At 41.5% G+C, this 23,675-nt stretch overlaps 2 protein-coding genes across 6 annotated transcripts in view; one reads left to right on the top strand and one right to left on the bottom strand.

Annotated features, from left to right (window-relative positions):
* The window catches only part of RNF13 (ring finger protein 13), a 76,105-nt gene extending 67,640 nt beyond the window's left edge, over positions 1 to 8,465 (top strand). For all 4 annotated transcript variants that reach the window (XM_054983485.1, XM_054983486.1, XM_054983484.1 and 1 more), the window contains 2 exons: positions 3,914 to 3,994; positions 7,053 to 8,465. In XM_054983485.1, coding sequence (XP_054839460.1) covers positions 3,914 to 3,994; positions 7,053 to 7,417 — 446 coding nt within the window. In that variant the 3' untranslated portion in view covers positions 7,418 to 8,465. The remainder of the gene's footprint in view (positions 1 to 3,913; positions 3,995 to 7,052) is intronic.
* Positions 8,466 to 16,699: 8,234 nt separating this feature from the next.
* PFN2 (profilin 2) lies at positions 16,700 to 23,628 on the bottom strand. Of its 2 annotated transcripts, none has more exons than XM_054982495.1 (3): positions 23,200 to 23,628; positions 20,345 to 20,537; positions 16,700 to 18,733 (listed from the first exon to the last, which is right to left on the bottom strand). In XM_054982495.1, exons 1-3 carry the CDS (start codon positions 23,329 to 23,331, stop codon positions 18,636 to 18,638), a joined length of 423 nt encoding a protein of 140 aa, XP_054838470.1. In that variant the 5' UTR covers positions 23,332 to 23,628; the 3' UTR covers positions 16,700 to 18,635. The 2 variants fall into 2 exon arrangements, with proteins under 2 accessions (XP_054838470.1, XP_054838471.1); XM_054982496.1 differs by having other exon boundaries at positions 16,700 to 18,440.
* Between the last annotated feature and the right edge of the window lie 47 nt (positions 23,629 to 23,675).

Raw genomic sequence — 23,675 nt, 5'->3', positions numbered from 1 at the left:
GGTAATTTCAGTTCTGAATGCTAAGAAACCAGCTAAGTTCTCCGTAAAACTATGTAACTTTGTAGAGGAAGGTCATGAAAAAAAAACCCCTTGAAACAGGAAAAAATAAGAGAACAGTTGGATTTTTATTTTTCAAAGCAACTTTGAATTAAGTGCCTGCCTAGTGTGTGCAGATGTCTAGACAAGCCAAGCTTGATTTGTCCATAATGTTGCTTCCTTGGTAAAACTGCATCATGGATGAACCTAGGACTGAATTAGCTCTTTGTCAGATTTGGCAAGAGAGGAATCAAAATGGCTTGATTGATGGCCCTTTTTTGGAAGATAAGATTTCCCAGGGCACTAATGCAAAATCCATTAGCACCAATAACAACAGCTTCAGCTCTGTTGAAACTGAAGGATTAACCTTTTAGGGCTTGCACACAGTTATTTGGATGGGAAACATACCAGCAGCTCCAGAGGATTGTAATCTTGGTATTAGGCACTGCTAGTTTTCTTTCAAGTGCAGCCCACTCTGATTGCCTAAAAGCTTTGTGATTCTTTGCATTCAGTTGAGACTAATTAGTCAAACTTTTTAGAACAGGCAGGGAATCTCGCTATTCCCTAACAACTTTTTCCCTTTAAATCTGAGCCAACATATTTGCCGCACTCGAGTATTTGACATTAAGGAGTGCTGAAAAAGGCCTTATACCTGTATATCAATAATGACAGAGGAGAATCAGGCCTCTCTTTTGTCTGAAATGGGATACATTTCTTAAAATTTAAAATGAGCAGGATTTCAAGGTGTTGTTAAAATGTGTAATGTGAAGAAGTTTTCCCATTGAGTTTTGGGGTATTTAATATGTACTTCAAAAGTAATTTAGTTTGGTATCAGTATACCTGTGTCCTGTTTCTGTAGGAATACTGTAATTGCCTATGTGCGATATTCACTGGAGTGTGCAAACCCACATAAACATGCAGGCCTTTCATATATGTGCCATTCCTCCTCCATATTTCCAGTGTGGTTTTTCACCTGAAAAGGAGTGTGTGTTCAGATAATCTCCCTTCATGGAAATCAACAGGGAGGCCACTCTGGGTTGGGCTGATGGTTTAAATCCCTACACACAGTACAGAAAAAGGCATGTTTATTGTCCTACATAATCTGCATCAGACTAATAACTGGTTAATGATAGGCAACAAATTTGTAACTCGGGTTACAAGATGAGGATGGATACCATATGTTCATATATTAAAATGAAGGCTGAAGCAATCTGGTTAGTGTTAGTTGAATGTGAAGAAATGTTGAATTTTACTCTGCATTATAGCAATTATATTAAGGGTATTGGAAAAGAGCAGTGAAGCACATAGTATTTGCATTATTATACATTAATGTTAGTACACTTCTGCTATTTGTTAGGTGTTTATAAATTGATTTATTCCTTCAAATGAGATTGGCTGTTATCTAATTATTGTTTATTCTTAGGCCATCTGCCTGGCTGCAAGGTGTATTAAACTACTCATTGGATTCACTAACATCTTGTTTATTCTAATTCATCAAGTTTCATTGATACTATCATTAACATGTCAATTGTTCAGACAATTAAAAACAATAAATTATTCTAATGTACTATTTGTGCTAGCTGTTCAGTCAGAATAAGGTATTTTGCTAACTGAGCAGCAACAGAACAAATGAGTAACATTAGAACATTTTATTTATACATAGTTGTCCCTTTATGTTCTAACACTATTGCTGTTATGGTGGCAGGAATGAAGAAAGCTGCAAATAAAATTATGGGATACCTGTGCTGCTGGCACAGTGAGCTGGAGCTCAGGAGTACAACTGTAAGAAATGAAACAATAGAAACTGACAGCATTTTCCTTTTCTGTTTTTAGTTACAGAGTTCACTTTTTAGAAAAAGAAATTAATATCATAAATCATCGGGACAAATGAGAGAAGTATAATGATCTGTTAATTTGATGTAAATGTCATTAAGATAACTGGAATGTATAGCAGCTTTACAGACTGGTAAGGTGTTCACCTAAAATGGGGTATTATTGGGGTGTATTATATTCAGATTGGCAATGACTAGCTGCCACACATACAGTGGAAAACAGGTTTCTCAATGAGTAATGTGACCGGGAAACAATCCTCACTTCCAAAAAGTATGACTACAACCAGTTTAGAAGGGTCTGTCCTGTTTAAGTAGAAGGGCTTGACCTATGTTTTTTCTAGGAGTGAACACAGGGAGGAGTTCATGCAAGTACTGCTATTCTTTTACTTCTGGTTTAAGTTAAAATATCTTTAGGCATTCTTATTCTTTGTGTTACAGGCTTTTCCCAACATACCAGACTAAGGCTGCAGTTCTAAGAATACTTTCCTGGGAATTATCTCCATTGAATAAAATGGGACTTACTTCTGAGCTGAACTGTTTAAGATTGCTCTCATAGTTCCTGACATTATTACTATTTAGGATTAAGTAATTGTCCAAAAGGCATTTGTATTATGCTTATACCTTAATCTCTTTTGTTCGTGGCGGTAGGGAGGTCTTCTGCTTGAACCTTTGGGAAAAGGCAAGTTGCAAACTTAAAGGAGCACATAATTGATACATAGAATTATTCATGCTTAAAAAGTAAAGGGAAAAAATGCCAATATGTTCACGACCAACTTCTGTTGATCTATAAAAATCAGAAAATCCAAAGAATGTAGAGTTTGAAAAGAGACAACAGTTAGGAGGAAATAGGATTTTAGCCAATCTCTTTACTTTTTCACCATTCTTTATTTTCCTATATTTACTCTACTTACATATTAAAGGTTATCCATGCTAGCCAGAAATCCCTCCTCAGTTTCATTAATATATCCTTTTTTCCTAAAGTAAAACTGAATAATGGTTTTCATGGCCAGCCTCCATTGTTAGTGAAGATGATTTTTGCTTCCGGGAGTTCACTGATGCTTTGATTGGAAAGCCCCCAGTTGGTTGCATTCCTACAAAATATCAGCTGCAAAATTCCAAATCAACAGCTATAAGATTGTTACATGTGCCATTATTATTGCTTCCCTCTATTCATTATTTATTTAAAGCATTTATAAGCCTCTCTTTCTTCGACACAGCAGGTTATCTAAGACAGGTAAATATTTTTAAAAATACAATGAAAAATAAAATCACAAAATTAAACAGCCAGCTTGGGCTACCAGCGATATTGTACAAGTTATATCCTTTTGCTGACAGAAAAAGAGTTTCTTATGCTGTAGGTAGCCAACTGTAGAATCTTCAGTGGTGATCTCTGCTATTAAAGCAAGAGTTCTGGTTTTCTTGCAGGCTAGGTGGAATCATGACTGGAACAGCATGGCAGGTTTTATTCCAGTTACAAACCCTTTTATATTTTGCGATTTGTGTTCTTTACTGTTCTGAGTTAAGGTCTACCAATTTCTTTTGAGAATCTGTGTTATTTAGCAATTAGTGTTGGAAAGGACTGCGGAGACTTAAATTCAAATGCATGAGCCACTCTTTCAGCCTAACCTATCTCACAGCGTTGTTGTGATGATCAAATAGAGAAGCAGGACATGGTTGCCTCATCCTGAACTTTTTCAAGGAAAGGCAGGATACACAGGCAAGCTGGATAACAATCTGAAAGCAAGGCTTGTAGTTCTTGGTATTACTATAGAAAAGGTGGCTTTTTAAACACTTTAAAATGTTATGAGAAAGGACCCTGTATAAGAAAATATGAAAAAATGTAATTGTTAAGAGTTTAAACTTAAAGAGCAGGTAAGCCACAGTTCAAGAAAAACAAAGTATTCAACACTGTGTCAAATTAATTGTCTTGGCTGCTACAACAACAGCCCCAGGCCATTCAAAAAGAAGCTCCCTGTGGGGAGGGGTTTTTTCCTTTTGGTGCCTCACACTTAATGCTGAATTTTATTCAATATTTTCTGCTGCAGGAGATGAGTACGATGTTTGTGCCATTTGTCTGGATGAATATGAAGACGGGGATAAGCTCAGAATCCTTCCATGCTCTCATGGTAAAGTAACTGCAAGTTGAGTTGGGTGTTAATAGCAACAAAAAACTGGTCAAAACTATGTTACTGGTAGCAAATACTACCTTTTTGAGTAATCTCTGGCACACTGCTAGGCTTCTGAATCACAAAAGATAATGAAACTGAGCACAGACTTGTCTTTTTCATGTTAGCATTCAGTCTCAAGGTGGTCAATATTTGTTACCTTGTGTGCTAATGTAGATCCCAAGATATGGTCAGAAGGCCCATGATGCTACCCAAAGCAGGTATGTTCAGACCTAGGAATTTGATGTACACTGCCATGATTTCTATGATGAAATAAAGACAGGATGTAGATTTACATAATATTCTGTATAGCCACCTAGCACGCTGCTGCTATTAAATAAACAGATGACTGATGATAAATTCTGTGTCTTGCTTCAGGTGGGTTAGTCTGCAGTAGAATAGCAAGATTAGTTTCCAGTAGCATCTTAAGAACAAGATTTTTAGGGTATAAACTTTGTCAGATACCTTGACTCTCAAAAGCTTATAGCCTGAAAATCTTGCTGCTCTTTAAGGTCCTACTGGACTCAAATCTGTGTGTTTTACTGATGAGCTGAGTGGTAGAAAGAGCCAAGTTGTTTGAAACTGACTTCAGTAATGACTAGGGCTGTGCTATTCGGGTTTCGCTTAGGGTAAAGATACCCGAAGCGGACCTGATTCGGAAAGCTTCAGTATTCCCGAAGCGGGGGCGCTTCGGAATACTGAAGCAAGGCTTCCTGAAGCATTCGTAAATGCTTGTGGTGGCTCTGGGCCAGTTCCTCTGCCACCGCCGCACCACTGTCCAAGCCTGTGGGGTGGTGGGGAAGACCGGAGCCACCTTCTCCGGCTCTTCCTGCCCCTCAAATGGCCATCAAATAAAGAGAATGGCTGCTTCCTAGTGAAACTAGCAAAAATGTGGGCAACCTCCCACAGGAAGCATTCAATATAGTTAAGTAATTATTCAACCAGATTTTTATATATAGGTTTCCAATATTTAAGGTGCAAGTGCTATAATAAATTTTAGTGCAAGCTTACAAGTGTAAACAACTTATCAGGAAGACAATGAATAAATCACACTATAGCAGTAACAGTCCATGAATAGTCTTGGTCCATAAAGTTGGAACAACCGGGTGAGGTGAAGTTGTTCTCCAAAACCTGTCACCGTTCTTTATTTTCTCCTTTAACCATGTGTTTCAATGTCTCCTCCCGATGCTGACAAAAGCCGCGGGGTAAAAACTGAGCAAGCAGTCCTCTCAGCACCTGATCTGGGGCCGGCTAAAGCACAGATTTCGCACTAGCTTTCTCAAGAGTAACCGTTGCAGCAGCAGCATGGAGAGCTCATCGGTTTGGAAACCCGGTCTGGGCAGCTGTGTATTCTAGCTACTGCTGTGTATTCTGTTACTGCTATAGTGTGATTTATTCATTGTCTTCCTGATAAGTTGTTTACACTTGTAAGCTTGCACTAAAATTTATTATAGCACTTGCACTTTAAATATTGGAAACCTATATATAAAAATCTGGTTGAATAATTACTTAACTATATTGAATGCTTCCTGTGGGAGGTTGCCCACATTTTTGCTAGCCTCAAATGGCCATGGCATGCTGGCGGCCATTTGAGGGGCAGGAAGGGCCGGAGGAGGCGGAGAAAGCCCTTCCTGCCCCTCAAATGGCCGCCAGCCACCAGCACACTGCAGCCATTTGAGGGGCAGGAAGGGCTGGAGGAGGCGGCTCCGGCCGCGGTGGCAGAGGAGCTGGCTGGCTCCAGGCTGCACTGCCTTGTGCTGCTGCCATGGCAGTGGCCCGCTACCCAGCTGATGACCCTCCCACCACCAGGTAAGTCGGTGGGGGTTGGAGGGGTCTCCCCAGGGGGGTGGGGGTAGAGGGGTTGCCCCAGGGAGGGTGGTAGGTGGTGGTGGGGAGTTCCCCCCCCCTCGCTTCAGTATGCTCCAAATCTTTATGGAGCATTCCGAAGTGATTCCTGAACCCCGAATCGGAAGTGGCTTGCCACTTTGGATTTGGGGGTATTCCGAATCGGTTTCCCGCTTCGGGTTTACTGAATATCCCCACCCGTGCACAGCCCCTACTAATGACACTTTTAAGCCAAAATATTCAGAATTGTTTCTCAAGCTCAGCAACAGCTGTAAACTTCAACTCAATGGGTTAATTTGCCTCAATGGATTTGCCTACCTCCTTATCCCAACCTATGAGGCTACATTTTATACAGCTTTAGGCAATTCTCATATGGTTCTCAAATGGGGCATGCTTTGTGACTGCTTCCATGGACTGAATGACATCATTGCTAAAGGCAGAAGTGAAATATCTTTGTCTGAGTTGAGCTGTTTAAAAAAGCCACCCTATCAATAAAAAACTGGTTTATCAGGAAGGTAGCTATTTCATGAAAAATAATGGACAATAGAAACCTACTTTTATAAAATCTGTACACTTAAAAACCTGCACTTGGAAATATTATTCCCAGCAGAGCTATAGCTTAAGCCACAAACATGTTGCACATTTTGGTGCTGAACTGCATTTAGATATGGCTGTTACATATAGGAAATTGCTCCCTGTGCCCAATTCTGCTATCTTTGACTGGCAGTTACGTTGTCTAGCACCTGTGAATCCTAAGCAGCTTCTCTGGTTCAGCTTGTCACCATAGCATGTAGAGATACAAATCTATATAGGATAAAATTGTAAGCCTGCAGGAAGGGGTTTTTTTGTACAGTACTTACTTTTAAGCATCATTGTGTAATGAAGCTATTTCTAATCTCCACCAGCACCCGGAAACAGGAACAGTCAAGGACACCATTTTAAATTTTGTACCTCTTAAATGAAGCCCGATTTTCAGGTATTATGAATTAAAAAGCAAGGGTTTAACACTCAACATCTAAAAGTTTCAAAGTGGACCTCCTTGTACAAGTTACTATATATGAACACAGCTCCTCCCTTCCAGAACCAAGAGTGCTCTTATTTAACATGCATATTTCCCATAAAATGTTACAATTAAAACTCACAGCCCCTCCCTCCTGTTTTCTTTCCCCAATAGCATACCACTGCAAGTGTGTGGATCCCTGGCTGACTAAAACCAAGAAAACGTGCCCTGTGTGTAAACAAAAAGTAGTTCCTTCCCAAGGTGATTCAGACTCTGAAACAGACAGCAGTCAGGAAGAAAATGAAGTCTCTGAGAATACTCCTTTGCTTAGGCCACTTGCTTCGGTCAGTACTCAGTCTTTTGGGGCAATGTCTGAGTCTTACTCCCATCCAAACATGACAGAGTCTTCAGACTATGAGGAGGAGGAGGAGGAAGATATCGACAGTAGCGACGCCGAAAATGGAGCAACAGAAGAGAGTGTAGTAGTCCAGCTTCAGCCCAATGTTGAACAAGATTACAGAGTTGCAAATACTGTTTGAACTTCAGGACTGCAAACAAAATAGTGTTACATGAACTCCTCTGGCCAGAGAACTCTACTTTATGTATGCGTACATAGGGGAAGCACATTGTGACCCTCCAGTTGCTTCAGTGTAAGCAGCTTATCCTATAGTGTATAGTTTAATCTCATTACGTTTTCTCCTTTTTTGTTTTGTTCGTATTTGTCTTTTGAAGACAAGCATTTTAACTGGACTTCAAAGTAGTCATGAGTAACAACAGGCGCTCCAGTCACTGCACACAAATACAGATGCCACTTCACTTGTCAGCATCTTTTTTAAATGGAGTCAAGCCAAGATCTTAAATATTTTTCTCTACATACAATATGTAGGTAAGCAGAGGTTATATTGACAGATTTATCAAATGTATATTGAGTGCTACCCCACAAACCCAACAAAAAAAGCATATAGGTATGTCTGAGAACTTTTCACAGAAAAGCTGTTATTACACATATTACACACAAAAATGGAGCCTCTCTAGTATTCTATCAAGATCATTTTCAGCAGAAGAGCTTTGTTCTCTAGAGAAAGAGCCTTTCCAGTAATCCCATTGCGCAGTTCAATCCTCACTTTATTTTCTTGAGAAAAGGTTTTGGCCTTAATCAGAACAGTGTATTCTTTAGCACATACCACTATTATCAACTCAACTAAATTTTTTCATAATAGGAGTGGGGGGGGGACGGATGACCAAAACGAAAACACCCAAGTCACACCACATATAGAAAACTGAGTTGTATTGTGTGTGCTCTTTTCACAAATAATATACCTCTTAATAAGGAGCATGTGAAGTTGCATTCGTCTGCTAAAACTATGCACACAGAGAAATCATACTTCAAGTATTGGGTTTGAAAATGAGTGCTTATAAATATTTAACAGGATTCCACTTACAGTGTATCATGAAAAAATTAAATTATATACAGTTGTAACTATGTAGAAAGTAACCACACTACTGTATAATCAAACTGCAGAAATTTTTATATGGCCTTGTATAGGAAAGTTTGAAAGAATGTTAATAAACATGTTTTCCACTTTAGCAGTCACTCTATTCTATGTGAATGCATCACACCACTGACATGTAGAGAACTTTTTCAGTACAAAGCTAGGGTCAAGGGAGTGTGCTTTTGGTGCTGGCTTCATATAGGAGAGCACACATTCAACACATCCTAATACCCCTTGCATTCAGTGGCAGTATTTCAGCTGAGCACTTTCCAGCTTCAGTTGGCTATTGATGCAGCACCTTTTTTCTTAGAAATTAAGCCAATTCATTCTAATAATGATGTTACTTCATTAGAACAGATCAGCTCTAGAGTCACTTAAAATAACTCCTGCTACTAAAAAAGGACCATACAAGTCACAGCAAACCAGCATGAAAGTATTAATTGGGGGGAGGTCTTTGAGGGAACATTTTGATTACCCAAAACCCCCTTTGGACCAAAGTTTGCCAAATATTTTGTTGTGCTGTGCTCTAGCAGCAATTTGGACATAAAATAAGCTTTTGACATAATACAGTAAAAATGTGCAAGGCATAATTAGATCTGACAGAGCAAACTCACAGAGGCTAGCTCAACCGTTCCCCCCCCCACCCACCCATGTCTAAATGAAACCATCCTCAGAAGCAGTCTCTCTGAACAGCTGGAAGCCAAGAGCAAGGACAGACATCTTTTATGCCTCGCTTATGAGCTTCCTGGAGGCAGCTAGTTGGCCACTGTAACAAATAAGATGCTTAACTAGATGCACTTTTGATCTGATCTGTCAGGGCTGTTTGTATGTTCTTATGAAGAATCACCTGTGAAACTCCATCTGAAATAGAAACCATGTTTTCTTGGTTGTACACTGATACCTAACACTTTTTGCCTTTCATGAGCAATACCCAGTGTCAGACCATGACTAGTAAAGACATATTGTCACTTAGAAACTGCCCAGTTCTAAGTTATGCACTATTTTCCACATTCGGTTTTGCACAGAACAAAAATAAGCCTTAAACATCTATTCCATCAGCATAAGTGCTCATCCCCCCGCCCCTTATTATACTGTTCCAGGGGAAAGCCCTACCAGCATCATCAGAATTACAGAAATGAAAATGCTACTAGTAGTCTTCAACCTACAAGCTGGGATAAATCATTCCTGCAGGAAGCACTGCTGTAGTATCCAAGGAAAGGTTACATCTAGAGGGAGAATCAAACTGACTCTGTGTGAAATGAGTCAATACTAATTTCACCAAATCCTCTTTCATTATCATCTGCACACACAACTAATATTCTCACAAAAGACAGAACATGCATTATCTCTCTGTAAGGCATAAAACCCTTTTACTCTACGGTACCTTTACGGAAGTTACTGGAGTACTGCTTAAATAAGCCTGTGGAATGCATCCAGACGTTTGCATGTCCTTTGCAAACCAGACTTATCTGAAGAGCACGGCCACTATTGATTTGAGGATGAAAACTTCGGGGTTGAACTGTCACTGGCTAAGTTCACTGGAGAGCTAGAGAGCCCTCACCAGCTGCTTAGCTAACCAAGAGTGTTAGGATTACCAGATATTCTAGCTGGCCCTCCAACTGAGAGGGGAAGCTAACTTCAGATCCTTGATCAGTAGATAATCAGTTAAAGCAGAGTCAGCACATCTAAGAATATCAATGTTGGAAACATTCTCAATCAACTTTAACACACTAAAGGTATGCAGCATAAGATACAAATGCCTTTAAAAGCCATCAGATAACAACCCATTACGTTTTAAGTAATCATTTATGTATCAGTTATATTAAATGGTGATAAAACTATTGCTTGCCACAGGGGACATTACCTAATGTTGGAACCAAGGGAATTTGTGGGTGATTCCATATAGCACAGCAGCTGACATCCCAGAAGGAACCAGAAATACATTTTACCAGGTTTGTCTACTATATGCAGATGGAGAAGAATTGGGACAGACAGGCTCTCTTTTTAAACTGGATGGACATCTGTGATTAGGCACACCACGGTCAGTTACAAAACAGCAAGGGTTTGGTGCATACTCAAGCATAGAAGAGCAACAACCCTGAAGAACCACCTGTATACAACTGTCAATGCAGTTAACATCAGGTGTTAAAAAATATTTTAAATACTTGTACAAACTAACAATGGCCTGCATAAAACCATTTTAAAGTGAGACATACAACAGCAAGACTACAGGAGGAAAGCTAGGTGTGACAGATGGAAATAAGTATTTGAATATGTTTGGGGGGCACGAAGCTCAAGAGCTGGGACCTAACCTAAAGTCTAATGGCAGGCAGAAAGGGGCTATTTTGCAAGGCGAAAGAATGCACAGTGAGCACAAGAATCCCATACATGAATCAACTGAAGTAAACACTGAAGTCACACAGGAACTGCAAATTAAGCTTAGTTCATCAAACCCAAGACAAGAAGGGCTAAACAACTTGCCTGACCGCAGTGTTCAAATAAAGCACCACTCCGGACCAGGAAGCCCTGCAGTTGCGGGCCTGCCAAGATAAAGTCCAAAGAAATGAACAGTGCTAATAGGCAGCACAGGCCCACAAGTACGGTGAAATAAAGTTGAGAGAACACGTTTTCCATAAAGAACATTAAAACAATGTTCACATAGAACAATGTCCATATAGAACAATTCTACATTGTGGCTACAAGTTCAGCTCCTTAGAGATTTAGAATAGACATTTTAACTGCAAAAACAAGTTTATGGGTGATTCTGCACGAATGGTTTTCCCTGCTTCAGCTTCTAAATGACCTCGATTTTTTCTTGTTTCCACACGTGGGAAGGCAATCCTAGCAGCAGATTTGAAGTCACTGCACGTTTTGTCCGTTTTTTTTCCATCCTGCTTTCCCCCGACTTATTTGTCCATGCGCAGCAGATTAGGGATTTTAATCATGCGGAATTCATTATCCAATGTTCTCCCCACCCTTGCCCTTTTCTCTCGCCCTTCAAATCAACTTAGATTGGCCAATCATGTTTTCTAAGCTACACCCACTACCCTTTCCCTTTTTTTTTTTAGAAAAAAACGTAAAACGTTGCAACGTTTCTACAAATTATGCAGAAACATATCCTGTGTCACATGACAACAGCTGACCAATAACAGGTCCATTTTACAACACGCCAAATTTGTTACTTGTTGCTCGCTGACAGCTGGCAGCTTCTGAGGTAGAGTGAAAGTGTGATGGAGGGACTTCAGCGTTCAACTAGTGGTCTAGGCATTTCATGGAGGGAGAGTCCTTAACACAACACCTATCACTAAATCACACTGCTCACGAAGAAAGTGGGAGAGACGCGGGGTCGTTGGTAACAATTTTCCCTCAAATGTCAATAGCCAATACTCTTCCACAATATCGGCGGGAAGTGCTCTGGCCTATCCAATATGTTTTTTTGATGCAACGTTTATGGGTAGTGGTTTTTTGTGAGAAATTTTTTTCTAATGTGTTGGTTTGATGCAACATTTATGTGTAGCAACGTTTTTTGGGGGAGGGGAGAATGAAGATGTGCATCATTCGACACTTCCCCCGGAAAAAGTGAAGAGGAATCGATTTTTATCCTGTCAAAAATTCCGCCTGATGGACTTTGAGCCAATGAAATGTGCGAAACAAAAGCCTAACGTGGAATCGGGGAGAAGTGGATTCGTAGGACTCCACTGCGGCATGACTGCTCAGAAAGTCCGATCAAAATTGATCATGCGGAATCCCCCTACATCTGACTAGCCTTTGTGAACATAGAAGTCAAGGCTCAGACATCTTGGATGAAGTGTCCATCCTCACCTGTTTTCTGCATTTCCTGCTCATGCTCTTACACCAGACTCTCATTCCTTTGCCATAATAATGAACATCCACATTCACAGCCTGTCAGGCATGCACGTTCTTTATGCTTGTATATTAGGATTGTAAATCATGTGTTGGGTGGGTGGAATACAGATAGCCCATTAGGAGAATTTTAGACATCTTCCCTGAATCTTTAGGTTTCCTTTTTTCTAGAAAAAGGTTTCTAGTTTTAAAAATAAAGGAATACAAGAAAAGGTGCAGCAGGTAGCATTCTAAACAATTGTTCAGTAAGTAGAAAACCTGCTCATGATTCTTGACTCTTGAGTTCATAGGCATGATGATTGATGAATATGCTACATTGGGGCTTAAATGTTATGCACTTATTTACAACACACACACACCCTCCCCTCCATGCACCTTAAAGTCCTCCCAGCACTTTTTTGCTATGCTACAAGCAGATCCAAATTGCTAGCATGTCTTACAAAGCTATTAAGACGTTTTCCTCCCACAACTTGGTCAAGTGTAACTAGTCCCCATCAGCATAAAAAAGGATCAGCAACTGTCCTTTTTGCATGTTTTCTTCCCAGATGGTAAATTAGGTTATGTCTGCTATAACCTTACCAACACGTGGGGAGAAGTCTCTAGATAGAGCCAGTTTGGTGTAGTAGTTAACAGCACAGGACTCTAATCTGCAGAACTGGGTTTGATTCCTTGCTCCTCCACTTGAAGTCAGCTGGGTGACCTTGGGTGAGTTACAGCTTCTAAGAGCTCTCAGCCCCACCCACCTCACAGGGTGTTTTGTTGTGGGGATAATGACATACTTTGTAAACCGCTCTGAGTGGGTGTTGTCATCCTGAATGGCGGCATAAAATTTAATGTTTTAATTTATTATTTATTAAGGCATTAGAAAATGCACCTGCGGTGGCCTGTGCATAGATCTTGCCCTGACTAGTTATAGATGGGGTATTAATGGCTGGCATTCCCCATTCTCCTCCCAGCATTCATAAACCACAAATGTTTTGTCAGGTAGGTGGAAAGAATCAAACACCCAGTACATGCATATTTTGCGGCACTGTTTCTAGACCTGCTACCATCTTCCTCTTTCTCTGTTCCAAATGATTTTTTGGAAGATCAGGATGGCCTCTTCTGAGCTGCATCTCACCATCTCCAAACCATTATGTTCTCATCTGCACAGATACTCAAGCAAGCTTAAACAGACGAAGCCCTTCATGGCTTTAGTCCCTCATATCTACAGAACCACCTCTCCCCCTATGGCCCACCACAGCAGCTTTGCTCATCTGACCAGGGCTTCCTGAAGGTGCCATTCTGCAATTGGGTAATATCAACAGCTGTCAGTTCATGCTTATTTCTCTGTGGCCGCCCCCACCTTAAGGAATGGCCTGCCTGAAAAGGTCAGAAAAACGTCTCTCCTTGCTTTCCACTACCTATGTAAAATTGAATTATTCAGGAGAGCTTTTTTACACAAGTAACAGGTCTGAGCTGTAGGGAAATGCTCCACAGAAATATGTTGGCAAAGTCATTATTCTACTGCATAACTCTCCATTACTGTAAGTAGGCTCCTACTGGATAGTTCCACATTGTTTAATATGTCGTGTCAATTTACTTGTTTTGTTTTAGCATTTTTTCTGCTCTGTATCAGATTTCTGCTTGATTGTACTTAAACTGAGTAATCTGCCTTGAGTCTCTGTGAGAAAGGCAGACTACAAAAAACAAATAACCATTTAGAACAGGAAGTCTCCTTAATCCTATACAATAGCTGGTCAAAATAATACCACTGTTTAAGGAGTGCTATGCAATTTATCATTTGTTCCAAAGGGAAACCTTACAAGCCTCATGGAATACACATTGTAGTAGCTTAAACAATGAGCACTGACCAGAACTGTACAAAATAGGGGTAGACAACCCAAGCAACAAGTACTAAATAGAAGCAGGCCAGACCATTTTGTTCATCTCACAGGGCGAGTTTTCTGCCCAAGTATTGGAGGGGAGTCCTCAAGGCTCTGGCAACAGAACTGAAAGTATGTTTATGCCTACTACATCTAGCCAAGCACAACCTTTGCCTTTGCTTCCACCCTTCACTGACAGCCAACATCTTCTCACAAATAATAGTTTTTTGGGCTGCTGGTTCAAAAAGGTTGCCTGTTAGTATAGGTTTCCATTTTTGCTCCTTCTCCAGACTTTCAAGCCCCTACAGATCACCAGCAAAACATATGAAGTCTTACTCCCTTTGTTGGAAGGGAACAGATTACATACTTTATTTGATCCATCACAATGAAATCCAGCTGAAGCCACTGTTAAAGTTCAAAGCCCAACTGAGTGACAGGAGCAGAGGCTTACTGAAAACAATCCATTAATAACTATGCCATAAAAAGAAACATCACAGAATCAGCTAAAACATAATATTGATCAAACTACAGTAACGTAGACTCTCGAGTACTCCAAGCTGCCTTTAAGCTTATTAAACCTTCACATCAGACACAGCTAGGTCAGACCAAGACAGTAGTAGTAGTTAAAAACTATGTGCAAGAGCAATGGTGAAATCAGTTGTAACCACAATCCAGCTATCCACAATCCAGCCCTTAAGTATTTACAAAAAAAAAAAATCACCATTGAAAAAAAACTGAGGGCAATCAGAGTATAATGAGATGTCAGGCACCAGGATGCTTTATTCACCTTTTCATACTAAAAAGGGAGATTCAATTAACATGAATAGCTATTGAGTGAACCATCCCAGAGACAGGAATGGTTACCATAATAGATATGGCACAATCTATGAGCCAAAGGGTAGAGTTAGCAAGACTGCACACCAGAGAGAACACAGTGAAAGAGCAAAGACTTAGCATGATACAATGTTACAGATGAGGAACAGCCTTCATTCAACTCAAACAACCTCATTTTGATCAGCTAGTAATCGACAAAGATGATCTCCCATCAATGCATCTCTATCTGCAAAACATGCCAGAAAAGTGTATCATTTAAATCTCAACAGCAAGTTTCACAAAGTACAGATGATTTGTTAACAAGGAAATGGAGAAAAGGTATCTTGAGAAGTCAGGTAGATTCAAATGAGAATGGCACAAGCTCATTTACATTTTGGAGTAGGACGTGGGGAAAATAGTATTTCATGTGTTGTTGCTCATGTCTAGCTAGATTCCTTCTTTCCATTTTAATCTGATTCCAAATCTCAATTAGGTGAGATTTACAAACTTCAATAAACTACAAGTATAGCTTTTAAGAGAGGGCTGAAAGGTTTTTTAAAAGCATGTCTTGTTTTATAAGGCCACTCAAAAATGTTCAAGAGGCAACTTTGACAATCCAACTTTAACATCTTATGAAGCAGGTCTTGACATAACTAAAGAACTGGGATTACAGTATGTAGTGGATGTCATAATACATGCGTACACTGTGATTTCTTGGTCTGGACTGGAATATAGGCTACAGGAATTATAGAAGGAAGAGAATCTCTAAGATCAAACAGCACTGCAATTTGTCTGTTATTAGAGAAAGCTACCAGCACCTGCAGCCATCTTAAGCATTGCCCTGTTATTAACTATAGTTGTACTTGCAAGAACTCACAAACAACACTTGATTTCTCTGCATCTCTTAGGCTAGAAGGATAATGGAGCTCCACTGGCAAATTTAGAACCACTTTGGTGGTAATGAGGAAAGTATTTAAATAAATGCCTGTTTATTTAAAGTAGGCAGTCTGCCTCTAAGCAGTTTTTGGAGAGTGGAAGAAAATTTTACTTGAAAAAACTAACAGGCTTTACATACATACAGGAGACTAACACACTTATCAATGTGAGAAACAAAGATAAAGCTGCAGTCTTGGAAAAGAATACATCAAGGGTTTTACAGATTTACAGAGACGGTCCTTGGGAGATAACGAGATCTTTAGAGGCAACTGATCAGTCTGAAGACAGTCACCACTGCAGCTAGCAGTCTACAAATCTCATATCCACCCAAGCTGAGTTTTACTATCTCCCATTTAAACTAGAAGATAGCCTTCAATTCAATAATTCATGCATTCATTAGCTTTGTGTTCCAATGTACAGGTCAAAGAAAACTCACTAGCAGAAAACTCAACTTGATTCCCATAAGAACAAGAATAGTAGCTCCACAAGACACTGTAGACAAAAAAGGGAATACTTCAGAAATACTTTTTGTATAATAGCAGACATATTATTTTGCATGAATATACAATCCAGATACACAGAATTCTCAAAACTGGAGGGATTCATATGTTGTTATCAAAATCTAGAAAAACTATTTCACAGTCCTGGTAATAGCTTTTTATTACATTAAAGGTTACACTGTAAAGACTTAGTTCAGAGTAGCTTTGTTACACTCAATGAGCTGCTCCAAGGTTATGTACACCATGCCATCGAACAAGATAGCACTACAAACATAGAAAAGAGGCGACTATAAAAGTCTTCCAAAATTGGAGGGGGTGGGAGAATGAACAAATCACAAAAACACACTTAGTTCATTTGGTTGGAATAAATTTATTTCATCTGTCTGTAAACAAGGTGTTTAATAGTTATGGCATTTTTTGAAATGCATATTAAATCAGATGAGTTAGACTGTATCCCAGATGTAACAAAGTGCAGGGAAAGAAATGGACAAATCAGCAACAAGAATTTGTTTTAAGTCTGTACATTATCCACAAGGCCCAAACAATAGAAGCAAATACTAGAGTGTCCCTAAAGTAGTGCCATTCAGAAGAAACCATTCTTGTCAGTTAAAATCCATCTCACAATAGCAACAGTTCCATTTTTTTTAAACATTAGTATGGCACAGAATACATATTAAAAATTCATCACAAGACAGCCAACTCAGTTATTCCAACCAAGACCATCTCCCGTTTTCTCATTTGTATACAGAGTTCTGCAGTTCTCTTTTAAATGGACATACAAGTTAGTACCGTGCTCAAACTGACAATTTGGTTACACATGTTTTAAATAACTAGTGCACAAGGCAGGTTACTCCACAATTTCTGCAGCAAGGGCATGACAGGCCAAATGACAATTAGATCTGAAATGGTATCCGTTTGGACCATTTTATTTTACAGCTACCAACCCTCAAAACACATTGGTATCTGAGCAGCAAGTCTTATTTATCAGTTAATGATCTGCCAGACTGAAGTCAGTCTAGGCTACCAGTATATAGCTGAAGGTGGCAGTTTTTCTACAATGACACTGCAGTTTCATATAAAACCCCCCATGCTGCAAATCAAAATTGGTCCTATGAAAAACTGAAACCGGACACACTCCAGATGGTTACACTGGGATATCTAAAGTCCATGATGGCAGCCTTTTTTATACAGTTCAACTACAGAACAGGAGCTGGCAAAAAAAAAAAGTTACGTGCCTGAGCTATTGCAGTGATGGAATGTCCCTGGGGATTCATTCAAGATGGTGATGGTGGTGATAAGGTGAGGGGAGAAATGCATCGGCACCTTTCATAGTTTTGCAGTTACCCTTGTAAAAAGCAGGATGTGCTTCAGACACATGAAGAGTTTTGCAAGTCTACACAGAAGAGCAACAACAAAACTAGAGCAACACTTTTAAAAGCTTTCAAGCGGCAAATTGGTTAAACAAACCAGGCACTGTATTAAAAAAAATATGTATATATATATATTTATAGATGAAGCAAACAAAAAAGTAGATGAAAGATGAGGACAAGGGGGGAAGAAAGTAGAGATATGCATGCACTTTTTCCCTCCCAACCATGCTCTACAGAAGGAAGACTAATGAGCTGTGTAAATGCTCAAAGTGCTGAAGAGGCATTGATCAATCTGGATTGTACAATCTGCACCTTATTTAGTTTTTTTAATTGGTTTAGTTTTCAATGTCACTTTAATTGCTAAGACAAAGCAAAGCCTGGACTTGACATGATTCCCCTTCCAAGGCTTCAACATATCATGCATATCATCTTGGTGTTGCAATAATGGTGCCAGATACAGAACATGGGTACAACAGTGATTAACATACAAACAAAAAAGGGTAACTGGAGCCATGACATTAGGGAAAAGATGTGTAAATAAACCACCATCTATATTCTGGTAGTACTGTGAACACAACAGGGTGATGATGAAGACAGTTGCTATGTGGATGGGGAGAGGCTGCTTAGACATCAGACCTCCTCAGGTATAAAGCCAGTTCATATGCTTTCTTGTTGAGTGTCCCTCCATGGACACCTTCCTTTCCCATGACCATAACCAATGCTGGAGTACACAAGGAAACAAGGATGAACATAATTAAAGAAAGAGTAACACCTTTCCCCACCAACAGAGGGATACAAAGGAGACACAGGTTCATACCCCATCACCCTGCATTGCTAATAAAGTTTCCACAATGTAGCTTGCTGCCAGGAAAGTTTAATAGCAATTTTCCCTAATACTTAACAGTCTGCCTAGCAACTAGAACCCAGAGTCTCTCAAGTATTTTGCCATTGAGTATGCCTTCTTATTCAATCCGCCTCCATGGACCCCTTCCTTGCCCATTACAAAGACCAAGACTGAAAGAGAAAAGAAAAAGAAGTTTTAAAAAGGAGTGTGTTAGACAAGGAAGTATTTCACCATTTAATAAAGCAGTGCAACAAGCATATTCCAATACTGTATATTAGAACAATTATTAAGACAGTGTTCCGTATAGTCTTAATTTAAGGGGAGGCTTTTATACAAACAAGTGTTTGGCAAACAAAACAGCCATTAAGCTTTTTAATAAGCATCACAGAGCATTTCACAGGCCAGGAAAAAAAACCTCTGTATCTATCAAGGTAAATAAAGCAAAGATGGTGAGAGATGGCAGCTCATATTCTAGTACAGCATTTAGAGCTGGAATGTACCCATTACATCAACTTTACATGGTCCAATATTTTTACGTCAATCAACGATTATTCATAGTACAAAAATAACCCAAATGTATTTTTATGCCAGGATAAGCAGTGTCCTGAAGACCTTTACTAAAACATCCACCTGCACCTACTATAACATGCCAGCAGGTGTCACTAAGATATACATTGGTTCTGTGCTGAAGACAATCCTATGTTCTCACTATATATTGGTAGATATATCTATTTTCCACATGGGTTAAACACACAAAATATATGTGCCTTAAAACACCAGTTGTAGCTGAAGTTAATCCAACTCCAAACTGCAAAAATTTTATCTACTAGAGTTAGAACTGCAAGAACTAAAATCTGATAGTTTGCATTATACAACGTAATTGACTTCACACTCAATCTTCAAAACTATCTGAGTAATGGGTTCATTTAATAAGAAATACCATTTTCTCCCCATAGTAAGTTAGAATGCTGAAGGACAGTCAAGTGTCCAAGTTCAGAGCACAATCTTGACTGCACTTCTTGGAATGATTATGTTGAAAACAATAGTGAACAATAAAAGTAGTGCAGAATCAGGCTGTTAGAGAACCTTCCTTTCAAGCATTATCCAGTTTGCATGTATGTTTGATAGCAGAAATGCACAAGAGTTATGTCAGACAGACTTTAGAACATCTGTTCAAATTGTTAATTTGATGTGCAAGGTTAGGAAAAGACAAACATTGAATTTATAAATTAATTATATTTTAAAAATAACTCTAACTAGCAGAAAAGCCCAAGAGTCCAGAAGCACCTATAAGACAACAAAATTTGTGCAAGGGTATGAGCTTTCATGAGCCACAACTGAAGAAATGTGCTGTGACGATCAAAAGCTCATGTCCTACCACAAATTTTGTTAGTCCTATAGGCACTACTGGACTCGTACTCTTTTCTACTACTACAGACTAATGTGGCTACCCATCTTGATCTAATCCCTTTAACTAAGCAGTAGTCTATGAACTATTTATTCAAAACAACCAAACAAACTTTCAGAGCAAGTACACACCCTCCCTGGACATACAGCAACTACACTACGCATGTCCAAGGACATACTGGCTGTTATTTTGATTGCCAAATTGCATCTTGTTGTATATTTATTTCACCCTTTAAGAATGCAGTCTTGCTTCTCACAAAGATCTTTGACAGCCAAGATCATTTTGTAGAAAGATCTTTTGGGTTAATGAAGTCAATAGCAACTGAAATTATTTAAAGCCAACATGTTTTTCCATTAGAAGAATTTAAGCTTACCTCGGCCAGCTCTGCCTACAGCAACATTATATGTTGGCTCGCCACCTTGACTCTTTGTCCTGATGTCCATTGTGCAGTCACCGTCCACATAGAGGCTATCTCTGATCACAGAACACTTCTTTGCACCAAGAGTTAGACCGTTGGTGAAGAAACCTTCGCGATCTTTTCCTACAATCATATCTATTTCTACAGGCTGTCAAAAGAGAAGTCCAAAGAGTTTTAGACCAAGTCTCCTACACAGATTCTCAAGACTCTACATGCATATACACTGAACAAGCATAGATTACTGTTCCTTTTTGGCTAGCAGAAAGAGCACAAGAAACTTCAGACGCTAGTTTTTAAGAAAAGTGATGAGCAACTCAAACTAATGCTTAACAGACACCCAAACTGTCCTTATTTAGTTAAAACAGCATCCAACTATGCCATTTTGACCAAATATACAACAGATGAAGGGGGTACAGACCTTGGAGTTGGGTTAATATACAAAGGAGAGAATTGTGCAGGACCCTCCTTGATAAGGCCAAGAAAACAGAACTGTAAAGGATCTACGCTGGTTCAAATGAAATATTGGCATAAAATGCCAAATATCTCTATCATTTATAGTTACAGGGCTGCCTGGAGGCATTTAGGATGCTATTAAAGCCATGCTTCTGAAGCAACGTGTAGCTAAGATTGTCCTGTCTGTTTTTGCTTTCTCAAGCAGATAGCACAGCATGAGTTCAGATTTCAGTTACTCCAAGGCTATCATGGCCATTTAGACAGAAAACATTGGGTTGGGGGAGGGGGGACAGACAGCACTGCTTCCCAAGTCAAGGAAAAATTCAGAAACTCCCTATGTAGCAGCAGCTGAGTAATGGCAGGAGTATTAATCCTCTTTTCTTTGGGACGAACAATTGTTGATACAACAGAGGTCTTAGAAACAGAGGGAAAGCAGCAAGGCAGCCCAAAGAAAGTGAGTTCCAACACTGTGTGATGGAAGAGGCGTCTCCTTCCAGCAGAACTGCAGAGTCATAGCAGGCCTCAGCCATTCCCAACCATAAGCCAGGAGCTCACTTGCCTATTAACATCCCAGCTGTAGTGAGACAGACTAGCTCAGCAGCTACCAAGGACACCGCTTTTTTAAACCTAGTCCTATGCTTGCTGCAGGTAAGACAGGGTAAGCCATGCTTCAACTCAACTCATACTCATGGCAGTGCTCACATTACTCCCACAAAGGGGTACTTACTGGCAAGAAAAGAACTGCCTGCCTTTTACTGAGACAGAGCTTGCTTTTCCAAATGAAAATTGCCTGCATAAACAGACAAGTAGGCAGCTAGCCAAAATGGCATTGGGTGAAGGAAGAGCCTGCCAGTAACTACCCCAATTGTAATGCAAAGTTCATATTAGATATCTGATGGACTGGCAAGGAAAGGGCGAGTCCTATAGAAAGTTATATAATCCCGATATGCATTTCAACACTACAGGCTTAAAGTGCCATATAGCCAAGGGAACACTCAACAAGGAACCGTCTAAAGCTCCCCCCACCTTTATTTTTTAACGTCTTCCTCACAGGATCATATACTTTGTGGCAAACCCAAGCTCGGGGAGGGGGGGCGGAGATGGAGAGAGAAAGAGAAAAGAAAAGACTGCAGTGCAGAAAGAGAGGTGATTAATATCGCGGGAAATAAGGGAGAAAAGGAGGGGTTAAAAAAAATCAGCGGCAGTGCGCCATCTTGGAGGTGAAAAACATGGAGCCAGTGGCGAGGAACGGATTCACAAAAGCCTCCTACGCTAGATTCGTAAATCCCTACCCAGCAGCGAGGACCTGAGTGGAAGGAACCCTACGCAAAGGCTCTCCAAGAATCACCCCTCCCCCCTTTCGCTGTGCCCGGCCTTTTCTCTCCTCCTCCGGCCGAACTGCCGGCTCGTGCTTCACTCCCACCCAGCCCCCCGCGCTCCCCGCACACAATTAAGCACCCCAAGCCTGGCATGCAAAATGGTCCCCCAGGAGCCTGGGCCTGTGGACATCCCGGTCCCAGACCAGCCCTGCTTACATGTGAAGCTGGGGAGGGAGCCCCGAGTTAACTCCCCCCTCCCGCCTTCGAGAGCTGAACGCAAGCCGCTCCGCGCCCGGCTTTTCCCAGGTCCTGCCTAGAAAGATAAAGAGCCTCCCCCCCCTCTCTCCTGGGGGGGAGCGCCCCAGCAGCTCCCAGGCCTAGCCAATGCAGGCTGCCCTCTTCTCCCAGCAGCCTTCCTATGAAAAGCGCTTTTACGGCCGTCATAATCTTCACCGGGGGCAGCAAGGAGAGAGCAGCCATGGACACCCGCCCGTGCCCAGCGGGGTTTCGCCTGCGCCACTCGGTTTCCTCTCCCCCACCCCCTACCACCTTTAGAGGGGATAAGGAGCCCAGGGCTCACAGCGTGAGCGGGGGGCGGGAAAGCACCGGCTCTTTCACCGCCCCCCCCCCCCGCACACTTCTCCTTTCCCTCCAGCTCCGAGATTTCTTTGCTTTTCCTCCGCTCCCCGCCCACCTCGGCTCCTAGGCGGAGGCAGGACCCTCCAGCCGCTTTTTCGTTTAGGAAAGGGCAGGCCGCAGCGAGGCAGCGCGACCCACTCCTGCTGAGGTGGGGAGAAGGTTTTACAAAGGAGGCGAGAGAGAGACCCTGTCCTCGTACCCATGTGGGCGCATAGCGGCGAGAACGGGTCACACTCGCAACCCCGCGTGTGGGATTTAAGCGCCTCTTTCACTCCCGCCGCCTGCAGCTGCGGGCTCGTCGCCCGCTCCCTCGCGGTGCCGCCCTGGGCGCCCACCCGGGGATCCCCGCTCCCCCTCCAACCCAACCGCTTCTCCCCACCCCCGGGCTGGTCCCCTTACCGTAATGCTCTGGAAGATGCCCCCAGCCGTGGCTGCCCAGACGTACTTGGCGTCGCAGTAGCCGACAATGGCGGCCTCTTGGCAGCAGCCATCGCACATCAGGTTATCCACGTAGCTTTGCCAGCCTGCCATCTTCGGCTTGCGCCTGGCGGAGGGGAGCCGGGACTACGACAGGCGGCGGGAGGAGGAGGAGGACGGGCGGGAAGGAAGGAGGGAAGGGAGGACGAGAGGAAGGAGGGGAAAGAGAAAAAGAAGGGGCGAGGAGCAGCACCCGCGGGCGGGGAAGGAAGGAAGGGCGGCGGCGGCAGGCGGGCGGGCGGGGGAAGGGGCCAAGGGGGTGGGTCCACCTGAGGCGCTGGCAACTACCGTGATGGCCGCCCGCCTGCTCGTTCACTGGAAAGCCAGGCCTCTGGGCAGCGCCCGACCGCAGCAGAGAGCGGCGTGAGGAGAACTAGAGAGGGGGAGGGCGGCGGAGG

Source organism: Eublepharis macularius, chromosome 6 (genome assembly GCF_028583425.1).
Source record: "Eublepharis macularius isolate TG4126 chromosome 6, MPM_Emac_v1.0, whole genome shotgun sequence".
NCBI classification, from domain to species: domain Eukaryota; kingdom Metazoa; phylum Chordata; class Lepidosauria; order Squamata; family Eublepharidae; genus Eublepharis; species Eublepharis macularius.
The sequence above is the reverse complement of the archived record's forward strand: the minus strand, read 5'-3'. Positions and strand labels throughout refer to the sequence as shown.